The sequence below is a fragment of the Sarcophilus harrisii genome, chromosome 4, assembly GCF_902635505.1.
Source record: "Sarcophilus harrisii chromosome 4, mSarHar1.11, whole genome shotgun sequence".
NCBI classification, from domain to species: Eukaryota; Metazoa; Chordata; class Mammalia; order Dasyuromorphia; family Dasyuridae; genus Sarcophilus; species Sarcophilus harrisii.
The window spans coordinates 171,992,376-172,014,086 of record NC_045429.1 but is presented as its reverse complement, the minus strand read 5'-3'; the positions used below and the strand labels follow the sequence as shown (position 1 = coordinate 172,014,086).

At 32.7% G+C, this 21,711-nt stretch overlaps 1 protein-coding gene across 6 annotated transcripts in view; it reads left to right on the top strand.

Moving 5' to 3' along the window:
- The window catches only part of NCOA7 (nuclear receptor coactivator 7), a 156,390-nt gene that overhangs the window by 6,994 nt on the left and 127,685 nt on the right, over positions 1–21,711 (top strand). For 5 of the 6 annotated variants that reach the window (XM_003769414.4, XM_031964313.1, XM_031964316.1 and 2 more), the window contains one exon: positions 17,660–17,774. In XM_003769414.4, coding sequence (XP_003769462.1) covers positions 17,725–17,774 — 50 coding nt within the window. In that variant the 5' untranslated portion in view covers positions 17,660–17,724. Of the gene's footprint in view, positions 1–13,223; positions 13,319–17,659; positions 17,775–21,711 lie in introns of all 6 variants that reach the window. The other variant, XM_031964314.1, reaches the window with a different exon arrangement.

The window sequence follows — 21,711 nt, the reverse complement described above, 5'->3', positions numbered from 1 at the left end:
TCAGAATTTTGTTTTATTAATGTAAATAGGTGGGATTTTTTTTGTTTGTTTGTTTACTTTTAGATAACTGGCTTAAGGGAGATTTCTGTTATATCCTATCTATGTGAACAAACAGGTGTGACCAAACTCCAAGAAGAAGGTTATTCAGGAGACTTGAGTTCTGATTTTTGTTCTGCCACAAATTTACTGTGTAACTCTAAATAAACCACTTGAGCTTTTGCAGACCTTGGTCTTCCATACATTTTAAAAGAGTAGGTCAGATGCTAAGATCTCTTAAAGTTCTATTTATATGACCTGTTAAGTCTACATGATACATGTAAAAATGTGAACTGTGAGAATGAATTTTTCACTTTTTATCAAGCTAAATTAGCTTTATGTAGATACAGCTTCAAGAGTGTCAGAGTAAACAGATTTTCCTTGAATGGAAACGTAGAGAAGTCAATAGGTACTAAGACAACTCACTCTGTTAGAGACTCTATCCTTGAAGCAACTATATTATAAAATTGAAATAATCAGAACTGAAAGATTTGCTGCAAGTATTGAAAAAAGGGACATTTGAGAGAAACTTGGGTAATATGTTTCTTGTACTGTAAAGGGTCAGGGACATTTGCAGGCATGGACAGATTTTTCCTTATGGGCATTTTCTTTTTCTTATTCTGTGTTTTCATCAAGCAGACTTCTGATCTTAATTTGGTTTCCTAAGAATGCTTCCCTACCGGGAAGAAAGATGTTTTATTGTAAATGAGTAAATTGCTTTTCTGGGTACAAATCAGTCTCCTGTGAGTTTGGATGGCAGGAGCCAGTTTTTCCCAGAGTCTGATCACCCGTGGATGAAAGTTCCAGATCAGCAGTGTTATTGAGACAGATAGTGGAATATAAAGAGAAATCTACAGATAGTGGAATATAAAGAGGAATCTTGAGTTCTTTTCTAATTATGGATTAGCAGTGTTATTGAGGCAGATAGTGGAATAGAAAAAGAAATCTTGAGTTTTTTTCTAATTATGAATGTATCTCCTACTACTATATGCACACATATTTCTGCCAATCTTGTTATATATTTAGATGAAAATACCTCTTTTCAGTTGCTTATAAGAATATGAGTTTTCACAATCAATTTAGGAATAGCTTTTATTTTTGAGAATCAGTATCATGTGATAGGACACTGGGGTGGAAGTCAAGGTCACTCTAAATTTAGACCGAGTGTGGTCACTAAATTTTAGGATTGGACTATCTAACTTCAAAATTGTAAACTTCCATTTTCTATGGTTCTAATCTTGTGACAGCCTTAATTGGTTTAATAACATTTGATTTTGCATAAAATTCTCGCATTTCATACCTAATGTCTGAAACAGAAGCTCTTATTCATGGTTGCATAATTTGCTTCCTATTACTTTTTTCTATAGGTATTATTTTTTTTACTTCCTCCTCATCCTAGCCCAGATCTCAGTTGCTTCATATTTTGATTGGTTCTGGCTCCTGCTTACATTTTGTATTTTACTTCAGGGTAAGAGTAGTCTCAAGTATAAATTAGAGAGGAATAGGACTTGGACATATGATTTCATGGTTATAAGCAACTTCCATGTAAGGAAGCTCCTAGTACTAGCAATACAGGTCTCTACAAATTATTATTATAATTTCATTTTAATAGATTCCTTAATTTATGTTTTCTAAAGACAATTAATTTAAGACTTTATGCAAATGCTTATGTTATCCAGAAGAAAAGCAAAATAGTGTAATTGATAAAAGTGCTGGTTGCAGAATGCCTGGATTCATGTCCTGCCTCAGACACCATCTCATCTTGTGTAATTTTTCTTCATTTCCTCTTAGAAATCATCCAGGTTTAGGTCTTTTGATATAACATAGGTAACCAATCTATGTCTTAATTCTCTATTTGCCAGCCTCATTTTTTTCTTCTTATATATCTATGATATCTTTTATGCCTCTTATGCAAAGCTCTTCATTGGTAATATCTTTCCATCTGTTTACATTTGCTATATACCTTGCTATTGCCCTTTGGTTAATCTTCAATTTTGATTCTTCAAAGGTGGTGATATTCCATGATTCATAACTATGCAGTGTTATTAGAAGAATATTGGTGTTTAAAAAGATGAGTTTTTATTTCAAGAAACTTAGAGTCACAAAAAAGACTGAACAATTCTTCACATGAAATCTAGCTATTTGTTTTTCCCCTATTTAATTCTGTACTTGGTTCATTGTTTTTCTGAAGTGTTTGTCCAATACATATAGATATTATCCATTGATTGTTCAGCTGTAAAGTTGTGTATTCAGTTGTGGTTTTCTTGGCAAAGATACTGGAATCGTTTGCTATTTTCTTCTTCAGTAGATTGAAGTAAACAAAGGTTAAGTGACTTGCCCAGTGACTTAGACACTGTGTTTAAGGCCAGATTTGAACTCTAGTTTTTCTGACTCCAGGTTCAGCACTCTATCCGCTGAACCATTTAACTGCTTCTTATCCACTGACAGATAAGTTCCAAAGTCTAGTTGTATATCATGAGATCACAAACCTAGAATGGACTTGAAACTAACAAATCCAAACCCCCCCCCCCCCCCCCCCCCCTTATTTTAAAATCTGAGGATAAAAAAATTTAAGCAATTTACCAAGTTCATACAGATAATAAGCATCAGAGGCAGGGTCTGAACCCAGGCCTTCTGATTGTAACACTAGTATTCTTTCTATTAGATCATGCTAGGACTTCATTAACTACTTTTTTCAAAGATGAAATGAAAAATAATTCCTGTGCTCAAAAGAGTTGGAGGATGAAACATGTTAACACACATTTAAATTTTTAAAAACAAATTTGATAAGAGAATAATAGACAAAAATTGTTTGAAATCCGATCAATGTACTTAATATAATGCAATCTGCAAACAGGAGCATTTAGAATAACTGCCCATCTCTATAGTATCCCTCCTCAATTTGCATTCTGCACTGGATATCTTAAATGACAGTGGCATATACATTTATCAAATATATATGCATGGCATACATATGTTTCACCATAAGTTTAACTTGATATTGATCTTTTTAGGTGCTTGTCACATTCAAAAACTGTATTAGTGCTACAAAGAATGGCCTCAAGAATTATAAATTCCAATGGAAAATTATTGTTTTATAAAAAATGAATAAGCAGGCTGATTTCAGAAAAGCCTGGAAAGATTTATATAAACTGATGTTGAGTGAAGTGAGTAGAACCAGGAGAACATTGTACACCATAACACCAAGATTATGTGATGATCAGCTGTGATGGACTTGGCTTTTTTTCAACAGTGAGGTGATTCAAGGCAATTCCAGTAGATTTGTGATGGAAAATGCCATCCGCATTCAGAGAGAGAACTATAGAGACTAAATATGGATAAAAGCCCTAGTATTTTCACCCTTTTTAATTTGTTTGGCTTTTTTTCCTTGCAGTTTTCCCCTTTTGTTCTAATTTTTTCATAAGATGACTAATATGGAAATATGTTTAAATTGATTGTATATGCATAACCTATACAAGATTTGCTTTCTATCTTGGGAAAAGGGGAATTAAGCAATGGTGGGAGAAAAAAAATTGGAACTGAAATCTTACAAAAATGAATGTTGAAAACTATATATGTAATTGGAAAAGTAAAATACTATAGAAATTTTAAAAAGGAATCATATATTCTATAAGGGAATATAAAATATTTATAGATAAAAACATATTAAGTATATATCTAATAAATAAAAGAGAACTTGGGATGGGGGGGGGGGGGGACTGCATTAACAGGGGAGATCAAGAAAGGCTTCATTATGTATGAGCTAGCTTTGAAGGAAATTAGATGCAAAAAATAAATTTCTGACTCGGGTAAAGCCATGAAAGTCATATGTGAGGATCAGAATAAATCCAGTTTGACCAGAAGGTATATTGTGTGAAGGGGAGTAGTGTTTAAAATAAAATTGGAAAAGTAAGTAGAAATTAGGTTATGATGAATTTTAAATATTAAATGCAGAGTGGATATTGGATCCTAATGATAAAACAGCCAGAATACCTGATGTTCATTGTGCAGAGGAATGACATGGTTACCAGACCAGTGCTTTAGGAATATCATTTTAGTAGCTTTAAGAACGATACTGTCTAGAAAATATAGAAATAGAGATTATGTACACACATACAGAGAGAACAAAATAGAAACCTACTGAAATAGTACAAGTAAGAAGTTATAAGGACCTGAAAATTAGGGTGGTAACTTTGTGAGTTGGGAGAAGGGAACAATTCAAAAGAGATTGTTGAGGTTAATTAGAAGAGCACTAAACTTACTCCAGAACTATTCAAAGAACCACTTAAAACCTACAAGCAATAGGAAAGGGCATTGCTATCAAAGCCAGCTTAGACACAGGCAAACAAATCTTCAGTCTCTCAGCATGATCAGAATGCTCCAGAAGCATGTGGAGCCTGCAAGTTTTACTGTCTGGAGGCAGCAAAGGCAGAAATTCCACCGAGAAACCTAGGAATTAGGGAACCTAGGAGGAAGTATTGGGAAGCATCAGTGACCAATATGGCTCAGAATCTCTTAGAACTGGACATGTCAAATCTAGGGGCTTAGAATTCCCTAACATTCTGTCTAAAGACTCCAAAGAAGGCCTTGACTATTCTGAACTTAAGAGGTCTGCACAAGGTCTTCTCCCTCAGATTACCTTAATTCTAGAAGGTAGCAGAAATAACCTCAGAAATCAGAGGAGCCAGGGTGAATCCATACAGGGTTGATCACAATCACCCCATGCAAATGGGAAGCAGGGAAACAGAGCCTGACGCTGGAATAAAGCTGTAGTTCAGAATTCAACATTGAAGAAGTGAATAAACTAAACAGGACACTGAGCAGTATTAAAAAAAAAAAAAATTACTGGATCTTGAGAGATTCAGAAATCCAGCTTACAGAAAGAAAGTAACTCTATAACAATTTCAAGCAGAAATTCAAAAGAATTTTCCCAAAAAGAGGGCTATAAAAACTGTAAGAAATTGGCCAGGAGAGAATAGAAGGAAGCACAGGAAAAGATTTGACTATGATTTGTAGAATTTATTTTTTGCTTTTTTTTGAGTATGTAGTATGAAATAAAAGTTCGTGGTTTCTTATCTATTTCTCCTCTTGTGTATTTTACTATATTAATGAAAATGGTTTAAGTTATGAATTTTAAAAAAATAAAAGGGATTATATAAAATTATTTTTGTCATTACATCTTTCAAAGAATCTTGTATAATCTTGGGAGATATTTTGCTCTATCATAGCAAATGCTTTTAATAGTCAGCAAGTAAGCACAGTGGGATCTTACATTCTCAGAACCTTTCAGTCAAATGTGTGACTGTAAATATATAGTCTGTTGTAGAATATAATTTTTTAAAAACTTCCTTGTTCCTTTTCATATCTTTATCAATGATGTCCTTGATACATGTGTGGATTATCTTGAAGATTTTGTAGAGCTATGGCAATAGACATGGGGTTGTTAGCAACATTTTTAAATTGCCCTTTTTGGCAGTAATAATGTCCATCTTTTTGCAAGTGTCTGATGTCTTCTTCACTGTTAGATATCTTGAGAATCAATCCTTCAATTATGTCACCTCCAATATAGACCACTTTTGTGTATATTGGCTGCTCTTTTCTTCTTTGTTTTCTGTGTTGCCATTTGTACTTCCTCATAAAACATCAGAAGCTGTGTTGGAATGTAAATGTAGTGTTTCCACTATCATTAATGGAGAAAAAATTGTCATAAATTTTTTTTATGATCTCCATTTTTTTGGTCAATTTCATTCCTTCCAGTTTCAGCCTTAATGCTCTTGAGATGGTTTTGCTTAATATTATTATTTGCCAACTTTCTGTTAACTTCTTTTTCTCTATCCCTTCTCACTGTTTTATGAGGCATAGTTCTCATATACTATCTTCTTTATAAAATTTTACAAATTATTTTATTTTTATCTAGGCATGATGCTGTTTCTGCTATGAGAGATAGAGCTATATCTTATGCTTTTGAATTTCTCTTAGTTCGTAGAATACCTCTCTTCAGCATGTACTGGGGATTTAATAGATGTATTTTGAATAGATCATAGATTTAGAGCTAGGGAGAAACAAACCTGCTGTCTATCTAATCCAACCCTTTCAATTTACAAATGAGAAAATCGAGGTCTAGAAGGGCAAAAACAAATTACCAGAGATCATTGAGGTACAAAGTAGCCAAATGAGGTTTTGAACTAAGATCCTCTGATGTCAAATTAATTTCTCTTTTTGTTACACTATGTTTCTTTTATAATATATACCTCCTTGAATAGGAGAGTATCCAAATTATGTCATACAAGACAGTAAAAGGAATTCAGAATAAGAGGGGTAGAAAAGAAAAGAGTATAAATGAAAAGTTATTATCTAGAAGGGAGATTAAACTCAATCTGCCTCACATCAGAGAGCAATATTTAGAGTAACACCTATTGGAAGTAAAGCAGATTGAGGCAAAAAAATAAATTATTTCATAAAATTCGGAACTCATTAATAATGGAATCGGCTTATTTGAAAGAGAGTGAGTTCCTTTGCCATTGAATAAATTCAAGAGGAAACTAGACAATCATTTTTCAGGTATGGTATAGAAAGGATTCATTAAGACACCGAAAAGTTGTTGGACTCTAGATTCAAATCCTTTCCAGTTCTAAAATTCTATGATCTATAAATGTTTTAATATTTTGAGTTATGTGCTTGACCATTTAAAATTCCCCCAGTTCCCCAACTCTGTTTTATGGTGTTTATATTCCCTGGATTTTACAGGAAAAAGAAAATAAAACTGTTTATTACATACAAAGTATTGCTAAAAGCTCACAAGTAAATGTCAGTTAGCAAGTTCATTATAGTCCTGTTTACATTTGTTATTTCAGATCACTTGTTTACTTGAATTAATGTATGTTTTCATGAACTAAACTTCTTGAGGGAATGTATATTACTATATTAAGTATATGCAAATTTGTACAAGTCTTCTCTTCTCTAGAGGGGAATCAGGTCTCAATATTATCACTTAATCTTACAGATTATTTTCCTTCATAATAGAGTCTGTAAAAAAAAAAAAACAACTTAATTGTGAATTTTTTTATAGCTCTTCCCTGTTAAGATACTAATTTCTCTTATGTCTTTAGTTAGAACCAATCAGTAATGAAGGGAATGAATTGTAAGAGCACTGTCTCTGGGCTTGGGTTCCAGGGAAACATGAGTTCAAATTCTGATAATTACTACCTATGTGATTTTTAGCATATGACTTTATGTCCCTCAACCTCAGTTTCCTCATTTGTAAAGTGACTACCATGTTCATTCTGGTCCCTTCTAACCATAGATTTATGATAAGAATTTAAAAATTTGGGACTTATTCTTTATCTTTGAGATGCTTATTTTTATTCTAATTGAAAAGATACAAAAAGCAAAAGAAACAATTAGAGAGCAATAGAAAGTGGGCATAAAGGATAGAAAAATTATCTAAGAAACAGCATGGTTTCATTATGTATGTTAAGATTACTACTGAAAATAAGCATGATGTTTGTAAAGGATTAATGCATAGTTATGCTTAATTTTTGGAATATTTTCATACTTCAAAAAATTTTAGGAACTGTGCTTATATCTCAGCCGAGATCTTGCCATTTGTCATCTTATCCAAACAAGATGGTACTTTAGTTTAACACTGCAAATGTGAAACCTTTCTGTTTTAATTGGATAAAATAATACTCAAGTATTACATATACATGTTTTTATTTAAATTATACAGAATATATGTTTCTAGGCATCAGAGAAAAGAAGTAACAAATGTTCATAATATAGTCATTGTCTTTTGTACGATATTTATACCATTCTCTCATTCTATATGGCTTTGGTATACTTGTTTGAATAAGAATAGGGAATGAACCTGTAATTTCATTGATATAGGAAGCTTTCACTCTAAGTAAGCTTCCTTTCTCAAAATGAGGACTGGTACGTGTTTGCAACTCAAAATATTAGAGTTGCCTAGAAACTTGAAAAGTTTAGTGGCTTGCTCAGGCTCAAATAAACAATATGTATAAGAGGTAGGATTTGAATTCTGAACTTACTGACTCCAAAGTCAACTCTCTCTCTCCACTATTCCACATTGACTCTGCATTTGAAGAGTCCATTATTCCATTGAATGTAAAGTAAAATAAAGTGCAATTTTTACTTCAAGATCTAAAAAATCCTTATAGTAGTTTATGGATCAGGATGTTTCTATGGGTTCCTATTCACTATATGTGTTATGCTTAATTTTTAGAGCTGATGTAGGTAAATCATATTTATAAGTTAGTATATTTTAAGTATGCTTTTAATAGTCAACAGCAAAACATAACATATTTATAATCCTTTCCTTGAATAAATGAAGAATTGCTAAGTAAATGTATTTTTTATTACTTCTACTATAGATATATCTATAATATTATAATTATACAGTCAAACTTAATTTCTTAAAAAAAATTCTTAGTCAATACATGCTATTGATTTTTTGAAAAAGATATTGCATTTACTTTTTACCCAAAAATTTAATCTGTACTTTTGATTGTGTTAATCACTTCTGAATTTATGGTTTATACAGATCTATCAAACAACCAAAAAAAAATTTTCAACTTATCCTATAGAAATCTTGTTTGTACATAGTTATTTGCAAGTTGCAAGCTTTTTAGATTGTAAGCTTTTTGAAGGTATGATTGTTTTAGTCTTTCTTTGACTATCTGGGTAATTAGAAGAATAGCAGTTCTATTCAGAAATGGAAAAGAATAGGAATAGAATGAGAAGGAGGTTTACAGGAAAAAATAATGAATTCTCCTTTGGACTTGTTGAATTTGAGATATATATGAGACATCCACATGATGATGTACAACAGATAATTGATTATGTGGGGCTGGAGCTCAGGAGAAGATGAATACAAGGTGCATTGGGATCTGGGGATTATATTCTTAGAAAGGATAGTTGAATCCTTGGGAATTGATAAAATAGTCAGGTGGCACAGTGGATAAAGTGTTAGACTTGGAGTCAGAAAGATTTAGGTTCAAATCTGGTCTCAGACATATGACCCCCTGAAAAAGTAACTTGACCTCTTTTTGCCTCAGCTTCCTCATCTGTAAAATGAGAATAATAATTTCTACTTCCTAGGGTTATTGTGAGGATCAAATGAGATAATTATAAAGGACCTAGCACAGTGCCTGGTACACTGTAAGCACTCTATAAATGTTGTTGTTGTTATTATTACCAAGAGAAAGTGTGGAGAGAAGAAGAGAGCCTAGATCTGAATTTCGAAAAATAGACATTGTTTTATCAGTGGAATGACATCAAAGAAAATGTATTATCAACTTGAGCTAAAACTGGCTTGTCTCCCCCTCATTAAATTGTGATCTTTTTGAGGGTAGTTATTCTTGTCTTTCTATTTATATTCCCAATGTTTAGCACATAGTAAGTGCTTAATAAATGTTTGTTCATTCATTCATTTATGCAGGTAATTTGGACTTCTTATACTCCACACTACATGGTCTATCCTTGTCACATCTTTGTACTGCTTGTACTCAGACCTGGAATGTATTCCCACATCACTTCACCTCAAGGAATCTTTTGTGTCCTTTAAAACACTTGTGACACTTTCTCTCTGAAGCCTTTTCTGATCTCTCCCATAATTTTGTAATTATTCTGAATATATTTTTATATACTTATCTATATTCTTGCCTCCCTTGATAGAATTTTAAGTTTCTGAGGGCAGCGATTGTTTTATTTCTGTCCTTGTATCCCCAGCACTTAGCAGAATTGATTCATAGTAGGCACTTAATAAAGACTTGAATGATTGGTTGAATGTTCTGTGAGTTGGTCCCTTGTTGTGGAACGCTTTTCTTGTTGCTAATAACAACAGTATCTTTTGTGGCTACTGGGATGTTGTAACTATCCCCAGCCCTTTCCCTGAATAGTTGTGGCACATGGTGGGTGTCCAATAAACAGTTACGATAAGGAAATGTTCTTTTGTGGTCAGTGTACTGAATCAAGAGGTAAACCTGTGCTCTGTTTTCAGAGCTTTAAGCAAATCCTTTCTCCTTTTTGAGCTTGTGCTCTTTCTGCAGGTGGAAAAATGCTTAACGCCTGATTTCTCACATAGATAGTGAAGGGTAGTAATAAAAGAATGTTTTTGAACCATTTAGCATCCTGAGAAGAAAGGCATTTCATGAAAACATAGACATTTGGAGCTTAAAGGAACTTAGATTCATATCATTTGAGTCCCTAGAAAGATGACAAATTGCCATTCTTTTATGTTATCTCATAAGTTCATAATTTCTTTTTCTTTTCATTCCTTTCTTTGCTTTTCTTTCTTTCTTTCACAGAAGTCTTCTATGACATCTATTTCACAAAGAAGTGTATTATATGACTTGTCTGAAATCATTCAGGTAGAAAATGCAAAGTCAGAATTCAAACCCCAAGTCCTTTTATTCCATTGGACTGATTATCTGTATTTTTGTAATAAGATATAAATGACTTTACATGCAATCTCTCTCTCTCTCTCTCTCTCTCTCTATATATATATATATATATATATATATATATGATATAGATAATAGTAATAAGAGAAAAGACACTTGGATCATCCCTTTTTGTAAATCCTCACACATTTGTGAGTTGAACAGAAATCAGTAGACCAGTGGGAAACTCAAATTATATCAGTGAGGGGCCTCATAAATTTATTATACTTTGTCCAGAGATATGATTTATTTTATGTTATTAGACCTCTCTCTACTTATGACCTGATTATGATCTTCTCACTGGTAAAGGAGCATTATCACAAGGTGGTGCCAAAATATTTTGATTCCCAGAGAGGAACCCTCTCTAAATAGATTTGTCTCTTTCTTACCAGACTCATCCAATCTTCCAAATCTCGATTGGTACTGCAGATATTAACTATGACCAAAGATTAGCAGCTCCTAGTTTTCTTTACATAAAAAGGGAATGAATGGTAGCTATGAGAGAACAAAGACCAAAGGGAAGAATTGTGAATTCATGGCTATATGTAGTCAGTCAGTGCTGAGTACTTTCAGATCCAATAACTGCTTTATTCTCTGTTGCCTGGAAGAGAAAGAATAGAAAAGATGCAAATGCTTAGGGAGTGGGAGAGGATGGTTAATTTCATTTTCTTCCCATTCCCTGCCACTGAACTCAGAGATATCACTAATAATCATAGTTACTAGCAGTTTTTTCTTTTTGGGTCTTACCTCAGGCTGATCAACATAGCAAATAGCCCCACCCACCACTTTGCCTGCTATAGCAGCCCTAGCAGCTGCAGCACCTCATAGTCTCTTAGGAGAGGATAATTGGGGAGGGAAAAACTAGGAGTAGATATTAGTACAAGATCGTAAGAGTGGGGGGGGGGGGGGGGGGAGTAAACTCCATATTTTGTACTTCTACTTGGCTTTTCTCTTTCCAGAATCTTTCTCCTAGAAATCTTTGTAATACAGTCCTAGATATTTGTACAGAGACCTTCCCAGAAATTCTAGTTCCAAAACATCAGTAGTTGAATTCTGGGGTTGTGTTTCCATAGAAACGTAGGTTACATTCTTATTTACTAATTCACTTTCTGTGAAGAAATAGATTGGCCAAAGATCATGCTTCAAATCAACAAATAGAGCAAGCAGTCTGTCAACTCACCAAAGAAAAATATTCTCATATAGCTTGCTTGTCTTTCGAAAACTTAAATGAAGAAAAATATTTCCCAGTTGTGTATTGTTTTAATTGTTTTTTTATGAATTTAAAACATCAGTAGCCACAAACTTTTCAACATATAAAGGTGCATATGTGTTTACAACTATGTGTAACTATGCTTCTTACAGTTTGATTTTTTAAAGGATTTATTAAATTTAATAATTACTACCTGAATTTGATAAGGTAGTAAAATTATTTCCTATTTGTATGCCTTTCTGAACTTAGTTTTGCTTCTTTTGTGTTTTGTGTTTTTTTTTTTTTATTTAGGATATTTTAAAAATTTTTTACTAATGTTCTTTTCTTCTCTCCCTTCTTCCCTCCTTCCTCCTCCTCTTTCCCCATCCTCTTCTCCTCCTCCTCCTCCTCCTCTTACTACTCCTCCTCTTTTTCTTCCTCCTCCTTCTTTTCTTCTTCTTCTTCTTTTCTCTCTCTTCCCTCTCTCTTTCTCCCCTCTCCTCATCTCTTTTACTACTCACTAACTCCTCTTTCATCCCAAATAAAAGGCCTTTCTTTTGCAATAAGTTAATATAGTCACGAAAAGCAAATCAACTTACTGACCCTGTCTGAAAATGTAAAATTTTCATTTTATTCCTCTAGTTGGTTACTTGTCTGCCTAAAAGCAGAAAACATGTTTCATCATTAATCTTTACATGTTTACTACAGGGTTAAGTGACTTGTCTACAGATACACATCTAGTAGAATCTCAGGAAGAGGAGTCTTCTTGAATTCAGGACTGGCACTCTACTGTGCTACCCAGCTGCTCACATTTGGATACTAATACTTGTGTTTTTTTTTAAATTCCTTCCTAAGTCTAAAAACATTTATTTTCTCTGTGCAGAAGTTTTGCAATTTTATATAATCAATCCATTTTGCTTTTTATTATCTATTTCTATTATCTTTTCTTTAATTAGGAATGTTCCCTTTAGCCATAGTTATTGAAAAGTATCATGGTCCCTTTACTTTTTCAGACTTTTTTGATTGCTCACATTATTAATGGCCAAATCTTGAGTTTGCACCCTAATTGTGTATATTTATTTATTCATAAATTATATCTTTTACTAAAGTCTTATGCTAATGTATCATTGAGCTGTGGTCATGAACCTGGATTCTAGTTGGCTAGGCTTATAGAACACAAGTCTCAGGATGTATCCTCTTCTGAGGACAAGCTTAAGTTCAGAGAGGCTTATCACCATAAAGCTAGATACCAGGTCATAATTCTTTCCATCATTGGAAAGAGTAGCCACATTTATGAAATCACAAATGTTTCAAAATTGTATGTGTGTGTGTGTGTGTGTGTTGTATACTTCTTTCTGGTTTTTAATTGAAATAACCATTCAAATTTCTGCCCTAGAATGATGATTAAAAATTTGAATAAAACTCCCAAACATGGATGCAAATGAAACCTTGAGTAAGAATCATAAGGTGCTATATTGAGATTTAAGTAGCCTATGGGAGAAGCTATTCTTACAGGCTCATTTTCTTTTGTCCCTCAGGTGTCCAAGTTACACTGTGAATAAGATCTAAACATGGAGTAATGTCTGTATATTAAGAAACATGTTATGGGGAAAACAAGTGAAGGGCATCCAAGGTACTTTTGAGAGTTTCTAGAGCTGACTGGTTGCGTAGATATAAAAATACTAAAAGGAAAGTAGGTAAAGTTTATGTGTTGGTTCAAATAGATGCTGACTCAGAGTATAGGCTATATGCCTAAAACAGTCTTTAAAAGGAAAAATAGCCTAGTAGGCTCTGATCTTGGATAAATCATTCTCTGGGTCTCACTTTCCTCATCTCTAAAATCAGAGGGGTTGGATTTGATTTTAAAGATTCAAGTTCAAAATTGATGATACAGTAAAAAATATATTATGTAAATATTGTATAAAACTAATATAAAATTTATTTATTATGAAGTTTATTTTGTGTTTCTTTTAAATAAATTTCTTTTTTTCATTTTTATCATCACTAGTCTTCATTCTTGTTACCTTCATTATCATTAGCTTATTTGATGCAGGATTATGCTCTGTACTTAGTATAAGTCATATGTATAATTGGGGGCAAAGGAGGCTTGACCACTATTTAAATTGATAAGGTAGATGTTTAAATAAAAAACTACATATGTATCACATGAACTAGTACTGATTTGACACACATGTGAAGTGTATGTATTTAAATAATTTTTCTAAAATTATTCTGTAAACAGTGTCATGGATACAGATAGTCAGCAGTCCCCTGGTGGTATAAAAAATAATCTTCATTATAATACTTTTGAGGTAAGATCATTGTCAAACTATGAGTTAGATTTAATCTTTAATTTAGAGAGAATTAGTGAATTCAAAATTAATCAATAGATATTAATTAGCTACTATGGGCCAAGCATTCCACTAGTCTCAGAATGCACAAATAAAGTAAATGAAATTCTCTGTTTTGCACAAAGCATATATTCCAATAGGAAAGGTAATAAGTACAAATATAAACATATATAGAATAAATGTAAAATGAGTATATGCAATTAAGTACAAAGTAGTAAACTACAAGATAGCTTGGTCGGAAGAGGAATAGATCTTGGGGTGTTCAAGGAAGACATTATGGTGCTTGACCTTCAACTTAAAGGAAAAAGAGATTTTGAGGCAATAGTAATGAAAGAATCCTTACTAGGCAGGGGAAGTGGCTATTCCAAAGACGTAAATATACAAGTTTCTCTTGTGTATAACAAACAGAGAGAAAGCCCATTTGGTGTATAATTAGGCTAGAAAGATTAACTGAGGTAAGATGGTGAAGGGTTTTAAAAGTTACACAACGGAGTTTATATTTTTTCAAAAAGGAATTACTGAATTTTACTGAGGAGGGAAATGGTAAAGTGATGGAACTTTTACAGACAGTTTTTGATACAGAAAGAGGACTTCAAAATTTATGGTTCCATATTTTTGAGTTACTATATTTGTGAGTATTTGCATTTCCTCTTCCTGAGTTCCTCTTTCTGGGTTTCTGTAAAGTGTGTGTATGCACATTCTCTCCTTAGACATGGAGTGCATTAATGGGATAATGTGACCCAGGTTTATGTGTGGATTGTGATGTTTTTATTATGTATCTACCTTAATCTATATGTGATATTATTCCTTTGATGTTATTGTTAATTAAATTATTATGTTTAAGATCTAAAAATATTATGATTGGAAGTGGCTATTTGTGTAAATAGGAATGCATTGGTGAGGACTCGCGCACTAGATAGGTGAGTTATTGTAAATTAAATTATTATGTTTAAGATCTAAAAGTATCACGGTTGTAAGTGGCTATTTGTATAAATAGGAATGCATTGCTGAGGAATCTAGCACTAGATAGGTTAGGAGGAGGAGTGTTTCTTCTCAGTAGGATAATCCTTAGAATCCTAGAAAATTAAAATGTCACCGCATGATGATACTGACCTGCCACTGTGAGGTCAGGTTAAAGTGAACAAACCAATCCATAAAAGGGGTAGATGCCTACATGCTCTGGTGAAAAGTATGAGGTAGTATACAATGAGTAGCCACTCATATACTCTAATTACACTGGGCCTGGGTGCATCTGTAAAGCACTAACAAAGAAATTATAATTAAATTCATGGGAGTTTATGGATTCAGCAAAAGAGAGTGTATAGAAAGAGAAGAATATGAAGACTTAGAACCTTGGAGGACAACCCCAGCTAGGAGTCAAAATATAGATGATGAAATTGCAAAGGAAGGATTTAGATAGATAGGAAAGAAAACTGAGAGAGAGAGAGTCATGTCACAAAAACAGAAAAAAAAAAAAAAAATCCAGGAAGAAAGAATAGTACAAAATTCACATTTCTGTTATTTCCATCCAGTGTTCTTAGTTCTGTTCTCTGGGATCAAACATAGCCAGTTTATCCTTCTTAGACATATTGTTCAATTGTTTTCATTCATTTACAACTCTTTGTGATTTTGTGGGATTTTCTTGGCAGAAATACTAGAGTGGTTTGCCATTTCCTTCTTTGGATTATTTTACAAATGAGGAAACTTTGGCAAATAGGATTAAGTTACTTGCCCAGGGTCACACATTTAGAATATGTTTGAGATCGATTTGAACTAAGGTCTTTCTGATTCCAGACCTAGAACTCTATCCTCTTTGCTAACTCACTACTCTTTCAAATTATTGAATACCATTATCATATCCTTCCCTTTCCTTACTTTCCAAACTATCTCTTTTCCAATCTGAAAATCCCCAGCTCTTAAACTGATATACATATATGTACATGCATACATGTGTATACATATCAGTTTATCATATATATTGTATCAATGTAACATATGATTTCCATTCCTTTCAACATTCTTATTACAGTGTCTAGCACATACTAGATACTTATTAATAAATGTTGATTGGTTGATTCTTATCATTTTCCTTGGATATATATTTTTAATACTGTTTCTGGATTCTCTTCATTATCTTCATTGTCAATACTTAAAAGTTCAGGCCCTTTTCCTGTCTGTTATAATGGCCTACACACACTCACATTTATATATTTATTGCTTCATCCTACATGACAGAGTAATCTTAATTTATTACTCCTTTTCTTAAAAGCCTTCTGTGTTTTACTGTTGCTCATAAAGAACATGTTTTTTAGCTTATTGTCTAACAATCTAGACCAAACTTTTCTGTATCTCCCACTAATCATCTTAATGAAATCTATGCTGTCTACAAATTTATTTTTTGACATTCTTTAAACAAATCCTTTTAAATCCTAACTCCAAAATGGCATCCCTATGAGAAATCCCTATGAGATAATTCTTCCTTCCTTTTGACTTATATTTTAAAAGATTTAGTTATGCTATTCATATGACTGCCTTGTTAGTAGTCATTTCTGCACAAGTCAACTATGTTATAAGTAAGTTCTTTCGAGTCAGAGGCTGTCTTAAAAACCTTTGTGTCATAGTACTGTTATCTAGCATCATGTCTTGCATATAGTCGGCTACTCAGTGACTATTTGTTGAATGAGTTGAGAATGAATTTGTATGTGTATTTGAGGCCAGATCATGTAGAGCCTTAAATACTAGGCAGAAATATTTAGATATGATGCTTTAGACAGTGGAAGAATCACTGATGGTTTTGAAGCACAGTAGTTACATGAGGAAAGCAAAGGGAGTCTGATGATAGCCTTTCAAAATTCTTCCTTATGAGACATGTCCTGTAATAAATGGTGGATAATAGGAAATAAAGGTGAGCTTTTTATTGAATAAATATATTAGATTTCCCTTCCTAAGTTCCTACTTTTTATTTTAAGATCATACTTATATAGTTTGAAGGGAGACCTAAGAGGCCATCCAGTCCAACTCCTTTGGAATGCAACTTGCTAAAGATCTCATGAATAAAATGGAAGAGCCAAAATCTGAACCTACATTGTCTGACTCCAAAGTTAATGCTTTCCTCATTGCATCACATTTTGCAATTTGATGTTATGTATTTGCATTTATGGGTAGTCTAATGATCAGAGATAATGCTGATTTTATTTATTTGTTTCCTGAGGAAAGCATGTCCCTCTCAATCATTTTATGTACTTTGTTCTTTGTTTACTTATTATGAGATAAAAATTCATTGCAGACAGTAAGTATGGTAGCAAAAGTAAGATTTAAGTTCTAAATTGAAAAGAATCGATACAAGTTGACATGTTATTGTGATCAATTTTTGAAATAATTTTTTTCGCCATAAGAAAAATCCTTCATTTATGTTCATATCAGCCCCATTATTTAACAGTTTTAACATAATTTGTATTTTACATGGAGTTAGCATTCTGTATCTGAATCACATGACCTACTGTATTTCCTGGTTAATGTTTATATTTGTCATGTTGCTTACACAGCTTTGTACTTAATATTGGCAGTTATGAGCTCATTCATTTACAGTTGTATTGTTGTTGGGGGTTTTTTTTTTTCTCCAGGGATATGAAACACTGATTAAAAAGGACTTCCTCAAATACTCACTTTGCACTTTTGACTGGGTACCATGGACATTAAGGAAGAGAAGAAGGAACGGAGACAAGGCTATTTTGCTCGGTAAGCATGTGTTCTACACAATTATTTTAGTGACTGAAAAAATTGGTGGAATGTACTTTGTCCTCTATTATAACTGAGTCTATCAAATTACAAAACTGTAATAAGCTCAGCAGGTAATGCACTACTATGCATTAAATAAGTTTGCTTTAACATTTTTCTCACTTGCATTTGATTTCATTTTCTATTCTTTTTTACCTTTGTCAAATTTTCTAGTCCTTTTATCTGTGTTACTTAGAAAATGCAGCTGTCATCGTGAATTGAGCTGCAAATTGCTTTAGAATCCCACAATTAGCAGCCTACCTTGAATTTTAAGTCATAAGTGCTTAGCTCTTGCTGCTCTATAGCTTCAGTTAAGCTACAACTACAGTACTGAAAATCTGTGTACTGCTTGTCACCTCCAAGGGTTCTGTTATGAACATTTTCATAAGCAGATCAAGTAGCTGAAAATCCTATCAAAAGCCTTAACTTCTAATATATACTTGTGGGGTATACGGTTCAGCAAGCATTTATTAAGCACACACTGCATGCATGCTATTATGTGTTATGTGCTAGATACACAAAGATCGAATGGAATATAGTTGCTTTGAGGAATAGAAAATCTTATCTGCATTATGAATTTGAAATTATGATTTATAGATTTTAAATGTATTTTGATAGAATTATCTTTTTTATTTTATCAAACTGTTATGGAAAACATCTGGGAATCAACCTAAATGTTCAGAACTCAGTCTGAGAACATAAACTACAAATGTATATTACTGTCTTTCCCATTGAAATACCAGAATAGTTTGTATTTTAATGTTTTGAAAAAGTACTCATTGTCTTCTATACCATATGCTTTTCAGATCTAGATTTAAGGTTTTGTCAAATTTTGCCCAGTTTAAGCAGAATATAATTTCATTGGAAGATAAAAATGAAAATTGAGATTGCCTTTAAATTTTTTTTTTTTGTCAGAAATGGATATATTTTAATTTATAAAAACAAAGAAAAAACTACATTTGGGAATAGTAAACCTTCAGTGTAGCTTATATAGAAATAAAGTTTATTTTAAAAGGCCTTTTTCTCTTAAGATATCGTCAATGTAATCACAGAAAGAAAGAAAAAAGATTTGTTGGGAGAAAGTAGAAGTCCAGCAATCTGTAATGTGTCAGGCTTCAGAGATAAAGATAGAATTGAATAGAATATGTAAAATGGTCCATAACAATAGACATGTTGTAGTGGAGGCTCGTAATACCTTCTCATTCTGCCACTGAGGTCACTCTTTAGAATAATCAAAGATAAAGTGAGATTGAGTCATGAACCTTGTGCTAAAAATTAAATTTATATCTTTCTTTTGTGAGATACAGAGCAAGCAAAGAGATTTTTATTTTGATGGATTTTTAAAAATTGATTTGAGTCTCTTCTTTATTTCATTTTTTATTTAACTCTCCTTTAAATCAGAGTGAAATGATGAATGGTAATTGAACTCCTTGAGTGTTCAAGAAGTTCTATGCATCTCCACTATGCATCTCCAAAACACCCAATTAAGCAAATATTTCTAGAGGAATGTATCTGTGTTCTATCCTAGATCCTTTTCTCTTTTCTTTGTACCTTTGCTTGTTGCTTTCATAGGTTGAAGTATGTCTACAAAGACACTCCCAGATATAGATAGGAAGTTCTATTTTCTCTTCTGAAACCCAATGCCACATGATTAGTAACTTGAAGGAAATCTCACTATTAAGCTCAACATGTTCAAAACAGAACTTATTTTCCCCTACATAACCTGCCCTCTTCCAAACTTCCCTATTTCTTTTTGTGGGTAACTCTTTTTTTTTGTCATCCAAGTTAGCAATGTAGGAATTATTTTTTACCCTTTCCTCTTCCACAACCACCATAATCAATCAATTGCTAAGTTATAGCAATTTTATCATGATAGCATTTCTTGTATGCCTCTATTTATACACAGCCATTATCCTTCACCAGCCCTTATTACTTCTCATCTAGACTGTTGTAATACCTTCTGAAAGGGTCTCCCTGTTTAATATCTCTACCTTCTATAATTCATTCTCTTATAGTTGACAAGTTAATCTTCTAAAGCACAGTCTTTACAGCATCTCTCACTTGTTCAAAAACTTTCATTATCTCCTTATTGCCTGAAGGATAAAATAAAATTTCCTCAGACTAGGATTTAAAATGTATTTTGTCACAGTCTGGCTCTAAACTAACTTTTCAATCTAATATCATACTAATTATTTTTCTTTTTTACTTTTTAAGACGAACTAGACTGTTAGCTATTTCCTAACAAGAAACTTAAAGTAGACTGTGTTAACTAATTTGTTTCTGTACATTTCTATAGTTTCATTTTGCATGTCTGGAATAGACTTCCCAACCTATTCCTTCCTCTCAGAATTCTTGTCTGCCTTAAAAACTTAGCCCTGTAGCAACTTTCTCCATGAACTAAAATCTCCCCTTGTTAGTGTTTGATCATTATTCAAATTACCATTTATTGTGCTTATATTCATTATATACATGTTATGTCTATCATGACCTTCAGTGAAATGTAAACTCCTCTCAAGGAAGGCAGATACTTATATTTAACTGTATTTCCCCAATGTCTAGCACATGCCTTTTATTTGGCTGGGAACAAATAAATACTTATTGAATTAAACTAAATACTATGCCTCTGAACTCAAACTCTGACTATAAAATAGCTCGTACTATACTAAGTATAATAAGAGAATAGTAAAAAAGAGAGAGAGAGAGAGAGAATCAGAGTTATCAGAATTTCCCTGACATTAAAAAAAAAAAGCAAAAAGCAAAGACAAATACCTCCCTAGTGGTGGTCCTCTGACATGAGAACAAAAAGATACACACACGTGTGTGTGTGTGTAAAACTGTAAAAAGAGTAAGGCAAGAATATAAGTAACAAAAAATTAATCTCAGAAAATAGAAATTTGATAGCCTGACTAACCATTGTGAAGTAAATAAAAAATAAAAAAAAATTAAAGAAGAGCCATGAAAACCAGCTTCAAGATTGAAATGCTACAATGAGAAGTAGAGTAAATGAGTAGAACGAAGAAAATATTGTGTAGCAACAAAATTATACAGTAATCAATTCTGATGGACATGGCTCTTTTCAACACTGAGGTGATTTAGGCTAATTTTAATGGTCTTGTGATAGAGAGCCATTTGCACTCAGAGAGAGAGAGAGGACTGTGGGGACTGATCACAACATAGTATTTTCACTTTTTTGATTGATTTTTGCTTGAATTTTGTTTTCTTTCTCATTTTTTTCCTTTTTGATCTGATTTTTCTTGTGTAGCATGGTAATTGTGGACATATGTATAGAAGAATGGAGAAAAAAATTTGGAACACAAGATTTTTCAAGGGTGAATGTTGAAAACTATATTTGCATATGTTTTGAAAATAAGTTTTAAAAGAAATATAAATAAAATGAATAAATAAATTTTAAAAGAAAGATTGAAATACTTTCTGATACATAAGCTGAGATGAGCCTAAAAGAGAATTGTCAGTACACAACCAGATTACTAGAAATCTGCTCTTTGAAAGTAAGAGATGAAGAAGCTTTCACTGGACCCAGCTGCCTGAGAGTAGTCCAAACAGAGTAGTCAAAAAGTAAGACCTAATTCAAGCAGTCACAATTTTCCCTTAGAATTGTACATTATAAACCCTTTTTTCTTAGTTAGTATTAAAAATAAATCAACCTCCAAGATCTGGTCAAGATACTCTTGCCTCTCCCTACAATCTTGATCTAAAACCACTGTGGGGATTTTTGTTTGCCCATATTCCATAGGCTTTCTCATTCCATGAAATGAAACCTTGAAATTTATCTTTGATAAATCTGTAATGTCTCTACTCACTTCCCCAAGTAACCACTGTTTTTTTTTTTTGTTTTGTTTTTTGTTTTTTTGCAGACTAGTGTAGCATGTAGTTTAGT